The sequence below is a fragment of the Littorina saxatilis genome, linkage group LG13 (assembly GCF_037325665.1).
Source record: "Littorina saxatilis isolate snail1 linkage group LG13, US_GU_Lsax_2.0, whole genome shotgun sequence".
Taxonomy (NCBI): Eukaryota; Metazoa; Mollusca; class Gastropoda; order Littorinimorpha; family Littorinidae; genus Littorina; species Littorina saxatilis.
The window spans coordinates 39,030,961-39,051,390 of NC_090257.1; the positions used below are offsets into that span (position 1 = coordinate 39,030,961).

The 20,430-nt window shown below is 39.9% G+C and overlaps 2 protein-coding genes across 2 annotated transcripts in view; both read right to left on the reverse strand.

Annotated features, from left to right (window-relative positions):
- Nucleotides 1–2,469, reverse strand: part of LOC138945900 (uncharacterized) — a 28,091-nt gene extending 25,622 nt beyond the window's left edge. The window contains exon 1 of the mRNA XM_070317420.1: nt 2,333–2,469. The gene's annotated coding sequence lies outside the window, so the exon portion shown is untranslated. The remainder of the gene's footprint in view (nt 1–2,332) is intronic.
- Nucleotides 2,470–17,381: 14,912 nt separating this feature from the next.
- LOC138945689 (uncharacterized) lies at nt 17,382–19,355 on the reverse strand. The gene is made up of 2 exons (XM_070317177.1): nt 18,465–19,355; nt 17,382–18,100 (listed from the first exon to the last, which is right to left on the reverse strand). The coding sequence occupies exons 1-2, from the start codon at nt 18,801–18,803 to the stop codon at nt 17,807–17,809; spliced, it is 633 nt and encodes a 210-aa protein (XP_070173278.1). The 5' UTR covers nt 18,804–19,355; the 3' UTR covers nt 17,382–17,806.
- Nucleotides 19,356–20,430: the final 1,075 nt, after the last annotated feature.

Consider the following 20,430-nt stretch of genomic DNA (forward strand, 5'->3'; position numbering starts at 1 on the left):
CTCAAGAATGAACGGACCGATCGTCACTAAACTTGGTGAACAGGTTCTATACATTCCTGAGACGGTCCTTACAAAAATTGGGACCAGTCAAACACACGGTTAGGGAGTTATTGGTGGATTAAGATTCTACAAGGACTTATAGAGAAACATATTAATGGTCAAAGGGAAATAACCTTCTCACTTGGTGGCAGTGAGAATGGGTGCAGTGAGAATGGTTATATCCCTTTGACCAACGGGGGTGTTTTTTCCTACCTCGGAGGAATTTCTTGTTCTTTCTTTCTTCAGCCGGTCAGTCTCCTCCGAGTGGCGTATATATATAGCACGTAGGGACATTTAAGTAGGTGAACGGGTGAGTAACTTTTGGGGGTAGGGCAAGGACTACTTGGGGTAGGGTATAGTGCGAGAGAATGTGGGCAGAGGGGGGGGGGGGGGCGCAAGATAATGAACCAAAGAAGTGAGAATGGAGGGATGGTTTGATACACTAAGTCAACGAAACGCCACAATCCCTGCAGTAGTTTATCCGTTTGGTCACATTGGCACAGGTGAAGTTGACACAATTTATATCGAGTAAATGTGTTTACATGTCTGTGAGAGGTCCTAGTTACCATCGAGGACGTTAAATTGGGTTAGTATGTCAACATGCTGCAACACAGGGTCGTGACGCTTTTGCGTTGACGACACAAAGAAATGTATTGTATTGGCCGACTGACGAAATGGCGTGTTGTCGATTTCCGGACACCCTCCCTCCCCTAACCCCCCCCACCCCCCCTATCTGTGTCTCTGTCTGTCTGTATGTCAGTCTGCATGTCTGTCTGTTTGTCTGTGTGTCGGTCTGTCTGACTGTCTGCCTCTCTCTCTCTCTCTCCCTCTCTCTCTCTCTCTCTCTCTCTCTCTCTCTCTCTCTCTCTCTCTCTCTCTAACGAGTTTGTCCGGAGTGGTGTCCCTCGAGGGTCTGTATTAGGACCTATCTGTTCTGTATTTATATAAATGATTTACCCCTTCATGTGTGCGATGAAAAGGTTAGATGTGAGTTCTTTGCGGATGACTATTCTGTCCACACCAGTCAAAAATCTTTGGAATCCGTCAACTCTTCTCTTCAAGCAAGTGTGGATGAAATCACTAAGTGGTGCGTTTCTAATGCAATGATCATTCATCCGATTAAAACAGAGTTTGGTGATAACCACGAGACAAAAACACCAATTAAGTCCTTTACAATTACAACTGTCTGTTGGTTCAACTCAAGTGCAGCAAGTTAGGAAACATAGATTATTGGGTGTTACCATTGATCAAGAGTTGAAATGGCAAACTCATTTGAGTAATATCTGCAAAATAGTATCAAAGAATTTGTACCTGTTATCAAAATTAAGGCATTACGCAGATTCTGAAGCACTCAAAATGTTCTATTACGCCCACATAATGCCTCATATAAACTTCGCTTCAACACTTTGGGATAACTGCAGTGATGTTCTTTAAAAAAGACTCAATTCCCTGCATCGCCGAGCTGCAAAACTTATTCTGTATGATTTGAATAGGTCCACGGATGATAAACTAAAGCTCCTGAATTTCCTCCCCTTGAAAGATCAGTTGACGTTAAACAAGGCTGTGTTCATGTATAAAATTCTAAATGACGACTGTCCTAAATATTTGCAATCACATTTCAAACATGCCACAAAAAAATATGGGTCCCAAAAAATCATCCCTCCTATACCTCGCATAGACCTCTACAAATCGAGCTTAGCCTTCTCAGGAGCATTTCTCTGGAACTCCTTCCCCCAACAGATAAGAAATGCAACTTCAGTGAAAATGTTTAAGAGACAGTCACGTTCAAACATCATTCGTGAATGAAATGTCTTGTTCGATTGTTATTTTGCTAAACATTTTCTGCTAGTGTTAACGGCTGATCTGAGCAACTTCATTCCCAAATGAAAGATATAACTATGTCAATGTAATTCTGTAATTTTTGAGTTCTCCTTATGTAATTCCTTAAATGCACATTGTGTTGCATTCCATACAATGTATTTCTGTATTTTATATGATTCAATCTATATTTTGTACGTGCGTCCGTCTTTACGTGTTGTATAAAGGACAGGTTGGAAGAATAGGCTTTGCCTAAAACCTTTATCCTTTTGTAATAAAGTTTTGAGTCTGAGTCTGAGTCTCTCTGTCTCTTTGTCTTTCTTTCTCTTTCTCTCTCTTTCTCTTTTAGTACACGTGGTTGCATTTTCGGTTGCACGCCCCCTCCTCCCCCCTCCCCCATCTCCAACAAAACAAATGTTCATGGCATGTCATTTAAAAAAATTGAAATTAAATACAAGCTAAAACAAGAACTTACCTGGCACAGCAAAACTGGGGATCCGACAAGAGAAAGTCCTAAAGCCTCGAGCAAGGAGGAGAGAAATGCCGACAAGCTCGACACACGCTGACTTACCGTGAGCGTCAGGTATGATTCATACGACGGTGCGACGGCGTAGGCGAAACGACCAACTCGAAATGATTTTTAACTAAGTTAGAGAGGTTTAAATCGTGCCCTGCTGGGCTCGACGCAGAACGAACGTCTTCCGTCACTGAAAACGATGAGCATACTTTACGCAGGCGTGTTCGAGAATTAAGAGCATCTCACAAATTTTGATCTTCACTGCCGGTTGCTCTTATGTTTAAGAGTGGTTTTTACATTTATTCAAGTTTTGACTAAATGTGTTAACATAGAGGGAGAATCGAGACGAGGGTCGTGGTGTATGTGTATGTGTGTGTGTGTGTGTGTGTGTGTGTGTGTGTGTGTGTGTGTGTGTGTGTGTGTGTGTGTGTGTGTGTGTCTGTGTGTGTGTCTGTGTGTGTGTGTGTAGAGCGATTCAGAGTAAACTACTGGACCGATCTTTATGAAATTTTACATGAGAGTTCCTGGGTATGATATGCCCAGACTTTTTTTCTTTTTTTGGATAAAGTTCTTTGATGACGTCATATCCGGCTTTTTGTAAAAGTTGAGGCGGCACTGTCTGTCACATTTCAATATCACAATAAGGTGATTATGAACGGTTAGTTACTTCTAACTAACTAACCACACCACGATCCACTCTCGCAGTCATACAAATAAATAGAATCAACAAAAGTATAAGTTTTAGACGCCTGTTTATGTAATATCACGCCAGCTCCCTCGAGACTTAACTCCAAAAGATGTTCTTTTTACGTTCTGAACGTAAAAACAAGTGGTCACTGACAAAAATGCCAGTTAAAGTACAGAAAATAATAATAACACGCTGATCCCGTGTATAGTTAGGAAATATAGCTGTCTGCTTAAAGTACTAGCTCATGCAGGTGTCACACATCGTAACCACTCGAGTATAATCATTAATAACACAGATGACTTGGTGGTAAGGGTGCAAAAGACATGGTGCAACTTAGCTTTTTGCCACTGAGTGGGCGGTCCATAATTAGTCTGTAGTCTCCACAACTGCTCCGTTGAATGTAGTGCCGGCTAGCGTGGCAACGAAGCAAGGAACAGTGGAGACATCAGGCGCCTCACCCAGTCGCTGAAGGTCCTCCCGTAGTCTACCAGAAAAAGTAGATTTGTAGCTGGTAAGACGGCGACAGCGACAGCAAATCACCAGTACAGCAGGTTAGCAGGTTACAGCAATGCCGCGCACGACCTGGTTACAGCATCCCAGCGTAGCACGTAATAGAATACGTTGGCAGTAACAGAAGGCTGCAACAAAAAGCATCGGTGCACTAAACATGTCATGCTTCCCCTCACACACCACCTTTAAACATGTCACCTTTACATATCTCATCGAGCACGTGGGCCTGCACAAACGGACTTTTACAACAACAAATCAGTTATTTTCCTTCCTTCTCTCCATATCTGCAAAAACCATATACAGATTAGTATTTTAGCGTCACAAAGAGCAAATTATGCGCTAACCTGGAAAGAACAACAGAGATTTCATTCCACAAACACAGACTCGTCAAAAGCGTTAAATAATGATTTATTACCTCAACAGCCTTATGTAGGTAGCTCTCTTTTAAGCGAATCCGCTTCCTTTTGAATGGCTTCTGTTCGTCACAGAAATACCGCCATCTTCCTCTCGCGCTGAATCCTTATGCGGTGAAAAAACCTTTTCCGCACAGCGGAGAAACTTTGACGCCCGGACTGTCAGCCAGCATCTAAACAGTGAGAAGGTGGTCTGTCCTTGTAGTTCCTTTTAAGCCCTACTGGCAAGCAGCATGGCACGTTGATATACAGTGAAGTATTTAAACGTGTTGAAGACCATCAAACTTGTAGGAGAATTAAGACACCGACGCTTCTCTCTCGCTGCTGAGTTTCGAGTGTCCAGTTAACATGTCTCACACAGACAACCTTGACAAAATCACGTGACTCACCTTGTCACGTTCCAAGTTCAGCCATCGCCAGTTTTGCCCCGACAGCAGAAAACACCCGCGTGAAATCCGTGCAACACGAAATCCCCGTGTTCGGCTATGCTCGGTCAGCTAAAACCCAGCCGTTGAGAGAAAGCACAGGCGCTTTCTATCGCAACTGACCAAGAGAAGGCACCCCACAGAGTGACACTTTCTCGATCTATGTCACTAAATCGTGACACTGTCACACCCTCATTTTTCAATCAAATTGATTCAAATTTTGGCCAAGCAATCTTCGACAAAGGCCGGACTTTGGTATTGCATTTCAGCTTGGAGGCTTAAAAATTAATTTATGACTTTGGTCATTAAAAATCTGAAAATTGTAATTAAAATTATTTTTTTATCAAATGATCCAAAATTACGTTCATCTTATTCTTCATCATTTTCCGATTCCAAAAACATATAAATATGTTATATTCGGATTAAAAACAAGCTCTGAAAATTAAAAATATAAAAATTATTATTAAAATCAAATTTCCGAAATCGATTTAAAAACAATTTCATCTTATTCCTTGTCGGTTCCTGATTCCAAAAACGTATAGATATGATATGTTTGGATTAAAAACACGCTCATAAAGTTAAAACAAAGAGAGGGACAGAAAAGCGTGCTATGCAGCACAGCGCTAAACAGGCTTTTGCACGAGCGGCAGACTACGGTCATTGTGAAAAAATGCAGTGCGTTCAGTTTCATTCTGTGAGTTCCACAGCTTGACTAAATGTAGTAATTTCGCCTTACGCGACTTGTTTTTTCTAACATTGAAAAAAAAAGCAGTTGTGATCACCAAAACAGTTTGATTAGTATAGTAGACATTGATACAGATTTCTGAAATTGGAACAGATTATTGGAGAGAGAAGTTAAAAGATCTTTTTCAGCTACAAAGAAAATAAAACTAAAATGGTTTCCAATTAAGATTAATAACAGAATTTAGTACACTCTTTGATTGCAATTTATGTTCCGTATATGGCCAAGTGCCTCATTTTTAATTTCCAAATGGTAAAAGGTGGTGTAAAGCTGTGAAAAAACCCAGGAAACCATTGTGTAAATATTTGAGCATGCGCTTTGAAGAGCTAAAACGTTGTGTAAATATCTGAGCATGCGCACTCGTGGTAAAAACTCGTCAAAATTCACTGTACGGTCTAATTTTAGCTGCGCACGAATCTTCAAATACCGTGTACGCTTGTTTTGGACACAACAATGGCGCTCCAGGGAACAGGAGATTTTTCACCGGTTCGGAACAAAATCTCCAGTCCAGTAACATTGGAATAATGTCATACCACCTATATTTATCATCATGGAACTGGAAAAAAAAGGCCATATTGCTTAAAGTTCGTCCACTTACAACTAAAATGCACCTAAGAAACAAAACCTTGAATGCTGTGACATATCTGTTGGCTGCAGAGTGTTTCTGCCTGTGAGATCTACAAGCAATTAATGATTGTGAACGATAAAGAATGAACGATAACGACAATTCCTACAGCAAGCACTTACTTTCTGTATCCTTATGAGTACGTGCTACAAGAACATTTGACGTCACGAGTTCCAAAGTCTGTCTCCTGGCAAATGTTTGTTGCGTGGTTCACAACTAGAGATCGTTTACGGTGGCCTGGCGTAAAATAAAAAGAAATGTTCTTGTAGCACGTTCGATCATCTAGAACACTGGACGCACGTACACGCAAACTGAACTCTGAAGTCAGTTTGCCACCAAAATGTGAACTCCAGACTGTGTACCGGTAAAATTCCGGTTCCACTTTTTGTCGGCACCGGATCCAGTAAAAGGATCGATCCTTTTGCACGATACTTTTTCTCGTGTGTTTGACCCTTTCCGCGCGTAAAAAGTATGCATCCTTTTACTCGATCCTTTTGCTCGATCATTTGACCCTTTTCGCCTTCCATAGTGGTGTATGTACTGTCTGTCTGTGTGTGTGTGTGTGTGTGTGTGTGTGTGTGTGTGTGTGTGTGTGTGTGTGTGTGTGTGTGTGTGTGTGTGTGTGTGTGTGTGTCTGTCTGTCTGTCTGTGTCTGTGTCTGTGTCTGTGTGTCTGTGTGTGTGTGCAGAGCAATTCAGAGTAAACTACTCGACCGATCTTTATGACATTTTACATGAGAGTTCCTGGGTATGATATCCCCAGAATTTTTTTCCTTTTATCGATAAATGTCTTTGATGACGTCATATCCGGCTTTTTGTAAAAGTTGAGGCGGCACTGTCACACCCTCATTTTTCAATCAAATTGATTGAAATTTTTGTAAAGCAATCTTCGACGAAGGCCAAACTTCGGTATTGCATTTCAGCTTAGTGGCTTAAAAATTAATTGATGACTTTGGTCATTAAAAATCTGAAAATTGTAATAAATTTTTTTATATAAAACTATCCAAATGTACGTTCATCTTATTCTACATCATTTCCTGATTCCAAAAAACATACAAATGTTATATTTGCATCAAAAAAAATCTCTAAAAATTAAAAATATAAAAATTATGATCAAAATTAAATTTCCGAAATCGATTTGAAAACAATTTCATCTTATTCCTTGTCGGTTCCTGATTCCAAAAACATATAGATATGATATGTTTGGATTAAAAACACGCTCAGAAAGTTAAAACGAAGAGAGGCACAGAAAAGCGTGCTATGCAGCACAGCGAAACCACTACCGCGCTAAACAGGCTCGTCAGTTTCACTCCGTTTTGCACAAGCGGCGGACTACGGTCATTGTGAAAAAAATGCAGTGCGTTCAGTTTCATTCTGTGAGTTCCACAGCTTGACTAAATGTAGTAATTTTGCCTTACGCGACTTGTTAATTGCTTCGTCCGTTTTTATATTTAGTCAAGTTTTGACTAAATATTTTAACATCGAGGGGGAATCGAAACGAGGGTCGTGGTGTATGTGCGTGTGTGTGTGCGTGTGTGTGTGTGTGTGTGTGTGTGTCTGTGTGTGTGTGTGTAGAGCGATTCAGACCAAACTACTGGACCGATCTTTATGAAATTTGACATGAGAGTTCCTGGGTATGAAATCCCCGAACGTTTTTTTCATTTTTTTTGATAAATGTCTTTGATGACGTCATATCCGGCTTTTCGTGAAAGTTGAGGCGGCACTGTCACGCCCTCATTTTTCAACCAAATTGGTTGAAATTTTGGTCAAGTAATCTTCGACGAAGCCCGGACTTCGGTATTGCATTTCAGCTTGGTGGCTTAAAAATTAATTAATGACTTTGGTCATTAAAAATCTGAAAATTGTAAAAAAAATAAAAAAAATTATAAAACGATCCAAATTTACGTTTATCTTATTTTCCATCATTTGCTGATTCCAAAAACATATAAATATGTTATATTCGGATTAAAAACAAGCTCTGAAAATTAAATATATAAAAATTATTATCAAAAATTAAATTGTCCAAATCAATTTAAAAACACTTTCATCTTATTCCTTGTCGGTTCCTGATTCCAAAAACATATAGATATGATATGTTTCGATTAAAAACACGCTCAGAAAGTTAAAACAAAGAGAGGTACAGAAAAGCGTGCTATCCTTCTTAGCGCAACTACTACCCCGCTCTTCTTGTCAATTTCACTGCCTTTGCCATGAGCGGTGGACTGACGATGCTACGAGTATACGGTCTTGCTGAAAAATGGCATTGCGTTCAGTTTCATTCTGTGAGTTCGACAGCTACTTGACTAAATATTGTATTTTCGCCTTACGCGACTTGTTGTTTCTTGACCAGTACTCTTGATTCTGATACCGTTTTGTCCCTGAGACTCTGCACTTACCTTTGATTTAAAGCGCACTGTGTATAACTGGATCAGACACGCGATAGTCGCTAGAATGAATCAAGTTATTAGATGTGTTCGATTAAGGTAGCCTACATGCTGTAACTAATTAGAATCTAGCAGTGAGGAGGGTATCACCGCAACAGTTGGTCTACATCCTTTATGTACCTGTGTACGTAACTTTGGATTTGATTATCTGCTAGAGGAAGTAGATATCAGCAAGATATTAATAATGGTCGCCATTTGCATTTTATATTTTCCAAAATATCTACTTCCTCTAGCAGATCATCAAAACCAAACAAACCTACGCGGGTACAAAAGGATGTAGACCTCCTCAACTTGCCTTGACACACATGTGCACGTGCCGAATATTCCCCCTACTGCAAATGACTACACACGATCTCCCTTGCGCTTCAGGCGCGATTTACATCTAAATATGAAGGTCGTTCTCCCTCTGCTACGTTTACACTGAAGTAGAGACTTTAAGTTACAATATATCATTCCTGACACACACGTTGAAGTTGTACACAAAAAACGTTAAAAAGGCATTTGTATCGGGTGCTAAACTCAGCAATCAACAGCCAAACACAAGAAACGTTTCCTCCACTGAATTTGAATATTGTCTCTTCTTTGCGTGCTTGAAGATACACAAATGATGTTGTTGTTTTTTTCACCTAAAGTGATTTTGAGTCAGATTAGCGTCTTTAATTTACACTCTCAATTGTTTTTGTAACATCTGAACTGAATTTGAGTCAGATTAGCGTCTTTTAATTTACACTCTCAGTTTTTTTTTGTAACATCTGAACTGATTTTGGATCAGATTAGCGTCTTTAATTTACACTCTCAATTGTTTTTGTAACATCTGAACTGATTTTGAGTCAGATTAGCGTCTTTAATTTACACTCTCAATTTTTTGTTTTGCGCCTGAACTTGTTTTGAGTCAGATTAGCGTCTTCATTTTTCACTCTCAATTTTGTGGGCCATATTTTAAAACTCTTCATCTATCTGTATGCGTGATCTCGAGTCATGACATGCACGGGTCGCCTTGACTTTTTTATTTGTTGTCATAACAACAAGGCGCCTGAAAAAAAGAAACCCGTTTCTACTCATTCCCCAAGCAAATAAAATGATAGTGTCAGCGTAGTTCTGTAATTGTTATGTAAATCTGTTATGAGATATCATCGTGCTGGGCTGTGCTGTGTTTTGTCAAGTCATGCCGTGTGTTCTATCGCAGACTATTGTATCGTATTTGAAAAGCAAAATTCGGGATCCGATATTTTGTTGTAGTGTAGTGGAGTGTAGTGTAGTGGAGTGGAGTAGAGTGGAGTGGAGTGGAGTGGAGTGGAGTGGAGTGTAGTACAGCAGTCCCTGCAATGTACGGCCCCCGGCGTGAGCGGCCACCTGACATGTACGGACACATTTGCTCGCCACGGAGTGTTTTCTTTCTATATTTGCCCCCCTTAAACGGACACCTGCAAAACGTGGACACGGACACTAAGTTTTCGGTCCCAACAGCAGGTCATACCTGCAAAGTACGGACAGACCATCGTCAATTTTTCACCACACCAAAATCGATAACAGAGCAGTCCCGCTCTTGGTACAAAGGTCACAGCCGCAAAGACTTGATGACAGTCTCTGTTAACTTGGGTGCACGTGTACCCATCAGGAGGGGGTTAATTTGGGTCAGGAGTGGAGTACACGCACTTTCTTGCTTTCAAATGCGAAGATGCCAACATGAAACTGCACCATGACTGCACTATGCTCTTTATTCTTGTCTGTTGGACGTAAGCAACAGAAGCCAGAGTCGATGAAGGCCCTCCGAGAAAGAGAGTGAAAAATCGGCCACCGTTCTCAGCATCGCGTGTCTGTGTGTAACCTCTTTCATTGACAAGATACTCTTATTTCCCGCAGCCTTGACCAGTGAGTCGGTTACCTAATCTGTGAACCCTTCAGTTGTGTTGCTTTGTCCAAAGTTAGACACAGTCAACTGGTTTTGCTCTGAGTGAATTAGCCGGTGACACCTCTCTGGCCACAGCACCAAACAGTACATGGCTGGGGGGAGGGAGAGAGAGGGGGGGGGGTAGCTGGCTAAACTCAGTGGGGTGTCCGGTGTCACTGCATGTCAACAGCTGCATCATGTGTCAACAGCTGCAAAGCGCGGAGAGCACAGTTGTGGTTCGCGCTATATAAGCTCCCCATAATGATAATAACAGGAAGAGCATTGGAGAGAAATAGAGAGGTGTACTCTTCCAAACAATTTCCAAGGATCAGTTGTCACGGCTTAGGGTAGGCAGTGAGGGAGAGTGAGAGCGGTTTGTGTACAGTGTATTTCCGACTGAAGAGTGAAAAGTCACTGCCACAAGATCGGCATGCAGTCAATAAAACCAGACAAGAAGAATGATTATGACATGCGGCTCTATCTGCTGGTTTTTATTCAAACTGGTTTTCAACGCTTATTCTCACAAAGCATTTGCATGCACACCTGCCTCTGTGCTGTGTTTGTGTGGCTGCTTTCGTATGATGTCAGTGCATGGTGAGTGTGTTCACTGCCTTGAGGAATCATTTTATTTCTTTTCAACACCATTCATAAAAATCATTTTTTTGCAGAACGTTTAACAAAATGTTAGGAGTTGGATGTTATCGTTTAGTAGCCACAAGAAGTGGTTAGCATAGACTCAAACAAGTTGTGTGTGTGTCTCTGTGTGAGTGTATGGGGGAGCGGGTGGTGTGGTCACCCCTCCCGTGACCGGCCACCTGCAATGTACGGACAGGTTTGCTATGGCCCAAGGGTGTCCGATCATGAGAGGGACTGCTGTACGTGCAGCGCAGTGTAGTACTGGAGTGGAGTGTGGGGCAGCGTAGTGTAGTGTAGTGCAGTGCAGTGCAGTGTAGTGTAGTGCAGTGCAGTGCCGTGCAGTGTAGTGTAGTGTAGGCTAGTGTAGCGTAGATGCCTTTCATTTGTTTCATTGATCCTAATACTGTAGACTTTTTTGAATGGTAAATGTTGAAGGATGAAAGAAAATATATTGTGAGTGGACGGATGTATGTTATTCATTAAAAGCCCCACAATGATGTGCTTGTCACACACACACACAAAACCAAAAAAACACCCTGTTAAAATTCATTGAAATAAAAAGAAACAAGGGGAAGAAAAAAAAATGAAAAAACCCGCTGTATTTAAAGTTGAAATTCATTGAAATAAAGAGAAATTGGTGGAAGAAAAACAAAGAAATAAAATCTTTAAAAAATCGCTGTATTTAAAGTTGAAATTCATTGAAATAAAGAGCAATTAGGGAGAGAGAAAAAAAGAAGAAAAAAAGAAAAGAAAAAAAATCGTAATATTTTACCTATCCGACCCAAACCACCCTCCACCTCCCAGAATAGAGGCTCTAAACAACAATTAATAATAATAATTAAAGGCATGTATTACTTCGTGGAATGCGATATTTTTACATTTTTACAAATCGTTGTTTTAGGTTCGACGTGATTTGTAAAATGTTTTTACATTTTTACAAATCACGGGTTGACAATCCCTCTATTGGAACACATACGAAGACTCAACAGCTTGACTGCATGATCCCCGTGCAGAGTTTCAATGTTTTGTTGAATTATTTTTTAACATTGACATAGGTGTCAAAGAACGACATTAATTCATCAAAAATGTCCACTCTGGACACACAAAAAACCACTAGCCTGCTGATGGTTGGTCTGTGTTATTGTTTCCTTGTATTTTGTTTTGATGGTTTCCTTTTGGTGTGTGTGTGTGTGTGTGTGCGCGTGTGTACGTGTGCATGTGTGTATGTGTGTGTGTGTGCGTGCGTGCGTGCTCTCTCTCTCAAAGACACACACACACACGTGCGTGTTCTCACTCACGCACTCTCTTTCACACATTATTGCTAACACACACATTATAACACACGCACGCGTACCACACACAAACTGAAACACACTCACACACATCCACACACACCACCACCACCACCACCATGCTTATTCAAATACAAAAACACCAGAGACTTTCATTTCTTGTTTTGCTTAAATTCTTACAAAATTTTAATTGTTCACGCCACCAGAGGCCAACCATTTGAAGCTTAGTTTTCTGCGATAATTGTTCACAACTGACTACCAATAGTGATAATTCAAAGATTACAAACTGCATCAAAATGTACACTTTTTTGTTTGGCAATCGTTGCATGTACAGTGGTACACACACACACACACACACACACTGACACACACACACACTGACACACACACACACACACTGACACACACACACACACACTGACACACACACACACACTGACACACACACACACACACACTGACACACACACACACACACTGACACACACACACACACTGACACACACACACACACACTGACACACACACACACACACACTGACACACACACACACACACTGACACACACACACACACTGACACACACACACACACTGACACACACACACACACTGACACACACACACACACACACTGACACACACACACACACTGACACACACACACACACACACTGACACGCACACACACACTGACACGCACTCACACACACTGACACACACACATACTGACACACACACACACACACTGACACACACACACACACACACTGACACACACACACACACTGACACACACACACACACACTGACACACACACACACACACTGACACACACACACACACACACACACTGACACACACACACACACACACACACACAAGCGCGCACACACACGCACACACAAGCGCACACAGAGCAGAGCAACTGCTCGCACGCACGATTTCATATATATATATATGAAAACCGGTGGAAAAACTGAATTTGATGCACAGTGTGAGTGGCAAGGTAGATACGCAAACTGTACCTGTAGTCTGTGTGTGTGGGAAAGTTGAAGATTTTCGTCCACCTGATTTGTCTGGGGCTTACCTAGATGAAGAACTTGTAAACTGTGTGATGAATCAGTTGAGTGTTTTAATGGAAACACCGCTAAAGAAATCCAGGGTGGTTTTCATTGAGAGAATATTAACGGGGTTAATGCATGTTTGAGTGCATTGCGTAAACAGTGGACTACTGTTTTTGTCAGTTGTAGTCTTGACTGTGTGTTTTATGGCATTCCGTTTGTCAAATAATTATTTGGATACTTTTTCATGTTTTTTTCACCAGTTTTAGCTAAATAATCATTATTTAGAAGCTCATGTGCTAAATAAGTAATTGTTTATAAACAATGTAAAACAATTCTAAATAATTTTTTGTTTACGTAAACCATTCATTATTTACCTAAACAATGAATTGTTTACGTAAATAATTCATTGTTTACGTAAATAATGATTTATTTACGTAAACAATATATTATTTAGACTTACATTGTTTATAAACAATCAGCAATGTTGCTAAATAAATCATTATTTACGTAAACAATGAATTATTTACGTAAACAATGAATTATTTACGTAAACAATTCATTGTTTAGGGAAAGCAGTTTTCATTATTTATAGGGGAATCAAGAATTGACTTCTAAGCTTTATTTGTTTTCTTTGTGTATATACTATAATTCAATACAAGGTATCTCCAAACATTATTTATCAGAAAATGTTCGTAAATTTGTTTATTTTACAAGCTGAAATTGCCGTACGAAAAGAACTGAATGCGAAAACAAACAAAAGGTCAAGGTCATGACAGGGAGTGTTTAGTGTTTGCATTCTCTCCCTTGAAGTTGTTGAAAAAAAGTTTTCCGTCCTAAGTTTTCTGTTCTGTCTCAACAAAAACGTTCTCTTTCCATTTCTCTTACTGCATGATTAAACTTTTTTTTTTTATCTGTAAGTTACACAACACAACACAACTTGGATAGAGCTCTGACGCGATGACGTCACACAGTCGTGTGCAGAGTTGTCCGGCCTTGCCTCAGGCATTCCGGCGGAACTCGCGAGAAGGCAACACGCGAAATCTGCACTCTGAATCTCCCGCATTTATCGACATGGTCTCTAGTTGTAGTGTTAAACATTGCCATAACAGACAAGATAGAGATAGGGACAGAAGATTCTTTTCTGTTCCATTTGTTGTCAACGGAAAGGGCAAAGAGACAAGGGATTTGACTGCACGACGCCAGCGAGAATGGTTGGCACAGCTTCAGCTGAAGAATTTCAACTTTGAATCAACAGCTAGGAGATACATGTGCTCTGATCATTTTGTCAATGGTAAGTACTCATGCTTTTGTTCAGGTGCCTTGGTTAGTCTGTGTTTTATGCAAGCTGTGTTGTGATGGTTGTGTGCGGACAGTCGGTCAGTCCTGCACCGAGTGCAGTCTATGACTGAGTGAGTCAGTCTTACACTTACTCTCAGTATAACAACTTATCATGGTTGCCCAAAACCATGACTTGTGAGAATGCCATATGTGTGAAATACTTGGATTTGATAATCAGAATTTATTTGAACACTAAATGGTCATTGTTGATACAACTTCATAGTTCAGTTTTAAAGGGTAGATCTGTGTCTAGATTTACTCATTCATTTTGTTTGGGTGACTTATTTTTAAAATAACTCCCAATCCATAATTTACAATACATTTGCCTTTGATTTTTTTCTGCAGGGCAACCATCTGTGGGAAGTAAACAGTCCGAGCTGGACACCTACTTTGAAACTTGGGTATGGTGCAGGGACAGCCTGACAGCCAACAAGGACAGTACCAGAGACTCAAGGAGAGGAAGAAGCTTGTGGGGAGTGAGTCAACTCCTTCTCACCCTAATTTAGCAGAGGGTGATGGCGACGGTGAAGGTACTTCGGATACAGCAGAACTGGCTGCTCCTCTTCCCGAGAGAGGTGACTGTGGCGGTACTTACTGCCAGACTGAAACCTATGACAATTTTGCCTGGATTTCTAAAGATGAAGAAAAGCAGCTACGGGATGAACTAAACAGGCTGGTGCTAGAAACTCGGGAACTTAAAGACGAACTTGCCAAGAAAAAAAGACACTTGATTCTTTGAGGGACAATGACGATACTGTACGATATTTTACTGGGATTTCTAATTTCTTCACACTTGTTACATTATTTGATTTTCTTGCACCGCATTTGCCAACACACTCGCGCAGAGCACTGCCACACACCCCGCGGGTTAGGGGGAGTCCCATATTGGTTGGGACGAGAAAGAATTTACCCGATGCTACCCAGCATGTCATAAGAGGCGACTAACGGTTCTGTTTCTCCTTTAACCCTTGTTAAGTGTTTCTTGTATAGAATATAGTCAATGTTTGTAAAGATTTTAGACAAGCACATCACTGCAAATAGTGGGTATCTAGACAATATTGTACAAAATGATGTGATTTTGGCCGACAGGGGATTTGACATTAATGAACTAGTGGCTATGAGTATGAGAGGTGCACAAGTGAAAATCCCTGCCTTTACAAGAGGGAAGAGTCAGCTTACAGCTTATGAGATAGTCAACACGCAAACTAGCTAATCTGAGAATTTATGTTGAGCGAGTTATCGGTATTCTTTGTGGAAAGTACAAAATTCTGATATGCTGACTGATCTTTTGTTTGCAAGGGAAGAGGAAGAAGTGGTAACACGGCTGGACAAAATAGTCACATATCATCTGGGCTTGTCAATGTTTGCACTGGTATCATGTGATTCTTGCTGTGACGCTGCATAAACACAGCCTAGTGAACTGAAGGCATTGTTTAGACTAGAGAATATGTTAATTAAACTGTGGTGTATTGTATCTGATTCTGATGTCTCGCATGAGCAGTAGCAATAGTCCTTCTGTTATTATGTTTTCACTGGATGGAATCTTGAATTTGAAGATGAAGGCATTGTTTAAAGAATGTGTTAATTAAACTGTGGTGTATTGTATCTGATTCTGGTGTCTCACATGAGCAGTAGCAACAGTTTTTCTGTTATCATGTTTTCACTGGATGGAATCTTGAATTTGAATATACATGTGTATGTGATCTGACCTGCTATTTCCTTACAATTCAAGAGCAGATTTCACTCTTTCTATCACACACACACACACACACACACACACACACACACACACACACACACACACACACCACATTAACATACACTTTGAAATCATTTTGCATAAATGTGACATGTATTGACACAACTGACAAAGGTTGAATTATGCTGATTAACCTCAAAATAGCTCTACACAGGAAACAAGATAAGGAGCATTGCAAAATTAAATGGCCTACACTTGAAATGCGAGCACACATTTAAACTACCAATAACATGCAACTACAAGCAACACTGAACATACCACTATGTACCAGTATTGCAGGTATGAAGCCAAAGTGAAGAGAAGAACACTTTCACTAAATGTTCAAAATTGAAATAACATACTGTGGGCATGTGAGTCATTAACTATTCATTATGATAAATAGACCTGTGCGCGTTTTTGCAGAAATAAGTGACCCCCCGCGGGTTAGGGGGAGTCCCATATTGGTTGGGACGAGAAAGAATTTACCCGATGCTTGCCAGCATGTCGTAAGAGGCGACTAAAGGTTCTGTTTCTCCTTTTACCCTTGTTAAGTGTTTCTTGTATAGAATATAGTCAATGTTTGTAAAGATTTTAGTCAAGCGGTATGTAAGAAATGTTAAGTCCTTTGTACTGGAAACTTGCATTCTCCCAGTAAGCCGTAAGGTCATATATTGTACTACGTTGCAAGCCCCTGGAGAAAGTTTTTGATTAGTGCTTTTGTGAACAAGAAACAATTAGCTCTATCCCATCTCCCCCCTTTCCCCTATCCCATCTCCCCCCTTTCCCCGTCGCGATATAACCTTGAATGGTTGAAAACGACGTTAAACACCAAATAAAGAAAGAAAGAAAGAAATAAGTGTGTTCAATTTTGTTGTCATCAAAACAGAACTAGTTGATAATAGAAACTAACTTTCAGTTCCACTGCCAATTTAAACACTGTATTACTTGACTGTACTGATGCAGAACTACGCTGGACCACACACTCTTATTTGTTCCCTAAATCAAGCAGCCAATCCGTGTCACTGGAAACATTGAACAAGGAGAATGAACAATATATACCTGGCTGAATAAGTTGATAATCAAACTGCTCAAGATTCTTTGTTATTCACAGCAGTGGATGTAAAACAATCACAAAATAAGGTCCTGTATACATCATAATTTATACTTATAGCACTTGATTTTGTATTGTGGTCGGTGATCCTAAACAAAATGTATGCCTACAGTACATCTGTGCATGATTTTACTTTAAGAATAAAATGAAACAAGAATGGAACAATTAATGACTTCTCTGTGAGTGTGAACTGTGATTTAAAATATTGCATGCTCTCTTTTCTCTCCCTCTCTACAACTTTACTACTGTGTGTACAGTCATACATGATGTTTGTTTTCCCACACACATGAGCAAGCGAGTCTGGCATTGTCACTGTTTCTTGCTGCGTTTCACGGCTGGTGTTTGCAGCTGCTCCTGGTTCACATCCACTGCTTGTAGAGACTCAGCTTCTCTGTCCAGCCAGTTTCCAACTAGCTCTGGAAGAACTGCGAGTCTGAACACTTTCAAAGCTTTCTCCACACTGGCACACACATTGCCCAAAAATCACAGTCAGGCAATACTCGGACAATAACTTTATCCACAGTAGTCCACACCATGAAATCGCAGTAGGAATCTGGCACTGTACTTGACTAAAGTATGAGTGGTCTTTGCGCAGACAAAGCATCCCCTCACTGTTAGATTCCAAACAGAAATGGCGGTCTGCCACAGCACACTCAACAGCTGACTCCTTGAAGGTGAAGGGACGTGTGTGCAGGGTTCTCCAACTCCGGCCATGCAGGTACAGTGTGCTGCCAGTATGTTGCCATCAGAAGTGGCGATGATCCAAGGAGAAAGTGCTGGTTCATTAAGGCGTTGTGAATGAAGAACCTGAAAACATAAATTGAAGGTCGCACAAATCAGCATTCAGCTAGGTCAATCGAATGAATATAACTCTAAGACGCACATAATGTGCTTTACAATAACCTCAACAATGAAAAGTAAACAACAGATTTTTAACTGAATATAAACATGAAGCTCATTATAAATATATATTTTGCAAGCTATTTCAAAATATAAATATATTCAAGACTATCTACAGCTTTTGTCGTAGTCCAGAATACAAACTGAAGCGAAGAATATGTATCAAAGACAAAGCCTCAACACAATATCCTGAACTGCAACTTGTGAAATCTGCAACACAAGACAGAGAACACTCACGTTCATTCATTATAAACTGAAAGCACATTCTTACCTTTGCAGTAATGACAGAGTTCTGACAGCCATCAGGTCTGTAGCACTTGACATCCCTCACCCAGCCAGGGACAAAAAGTCGGTAGGAATCCAAACTTTTGTAAGCTTTCAGCTGCTCACATGTGTATGCACTCTTGCCAAGCACAAAATAATTTACGATGTTGAACTTGATGTAACTCAGCTCTGGCAGATCGTCCGGATTTGCTGACCAGCACCTGGTTGGAATGTCATACGGATCATTCCCGTCAATCTCCAAAATCTTCTGGTGGTATCGCCGCCTCTCCTCTGGTAACAATCGCTCAGAATATTTTCGCTTCTCGCCCGGTCGCTGTTTCTCCATCTTGCTTTCGGCAATGTTTTGCCTAAGGCAAGGGAAGTCACTCCAGATTCTTCTCGGAACGCGTCAGAGCTACATGGCAAATCCACGGTGTGAAGATTTGATTAAACAGTTGTCGGAGGCATTGTTTCCCGTTTTTCAACGGTTCACAGCTGTTTTTACTTTTCTCTTTGAAATGAAACGATGAAAGGAAGAGAAATGGAAAGACAGGCATGTTGTTGGGACATAAACAGAACAGAGAACATAAGGGGAAAAAACTGTGTTTTAACAACTTCAAGCAAGAAAATGCAAACACTAAACACTCCCGGCAGGGAAAACCCTTAATTGACCTTGACCTTTGACTGTGTTTGAGATCAGTTATTTTCGTACTCGGCTTGTAAAAAAACCAAAATAATATCCAAACAACAGCTTTTTTAAGATAAGAGTGTGTGGAGAGACCTTATATTCAATTATAGTAATCACTGAAAGACATAAAACTTAGTTCAGCAGCGAATCCTAGAAACCCCTAAATAATGGAAAATGTGTTGGCTAAATAATCATTGTTTACGTAAATAATGATTTATTTAGCAACATTGCTGATTGTTTATAAACAATGTAATATAAGTCTAAATAATATATTGTTTACGTAAATAAATCATTATTTACGTAAACAATGAATTATTTACGTAAACAATGAATTGTTTAGGTAAATAATGAATGGTTTACGTAAACAAATTATTTAGAATTGTTTTACATTGTTTATAAACAATTACTTATTTAGCACATGAGCTTCTAAATAATGATTATTTAGCTAAAACTGGTGAAAAAAACATGAAAAAGTATCCAAATCATTATTTGACAAACGGAATGCCAAAGTGTTTGTCTCCATCAGGCTAACCGTTCAGGCTAACAGTTGAGTCTTGGGTTTTATGATAAATTGTTTTTGTTGGACTGTATGAATGGAGTTTTGGTTATGAAAAACATAGTAATACATAGTAATATTTTGTTATTATGCAGTGTACGGAGAATATGTAGACTGTAGAATATGATGTAAAAAGAGAAATTGATTTTTGTATTAGGAGTTAGTTTTGTTATGTTTTTCAAATGAAGAAACATTTTTCCTCAGGAGGGGTGAATGTAACACATTCAAAACCTAACTTGTTTTGAACATGTACATAAATCTAGGTTAGTAGTTAAAGGGAGGAAACTGTTGCTTTTTGGGTAATGTGGACATTGATTGTTGCCTCCCTTTAATTAGTCTTTTTAACTTGGTTAACTCAGTTTATATTTTTGGATTTAAATAATATTGTTTAAGCTGTTTCAAAAGTGTTTTTGATTAGGTATTAATTATAAACTTTGATAAGTTGTAAAGATATTTTATTTCATTTTAAGACATTTATTGTTAGAAAATCTTCCAGTTCGGATTTTAGAGTTTTAGCGTCACTTCCGCCCTCTGCTTGAGAAGTCGCCAAGATGGTGTAAAACCTCTGGACAACATTTTGGTTCTAAATCAGGTGAATACTGATTTTTATATTGTCATCTGCTCGGGGTGTGGTCGGTTGTTAGTTTAGCAAGATGAATAGGATAACTTGGAGTGGTTATTTTTGTAAATCTGTTCCGAAACTGAAATATTTGTAATTTGACCATGCTG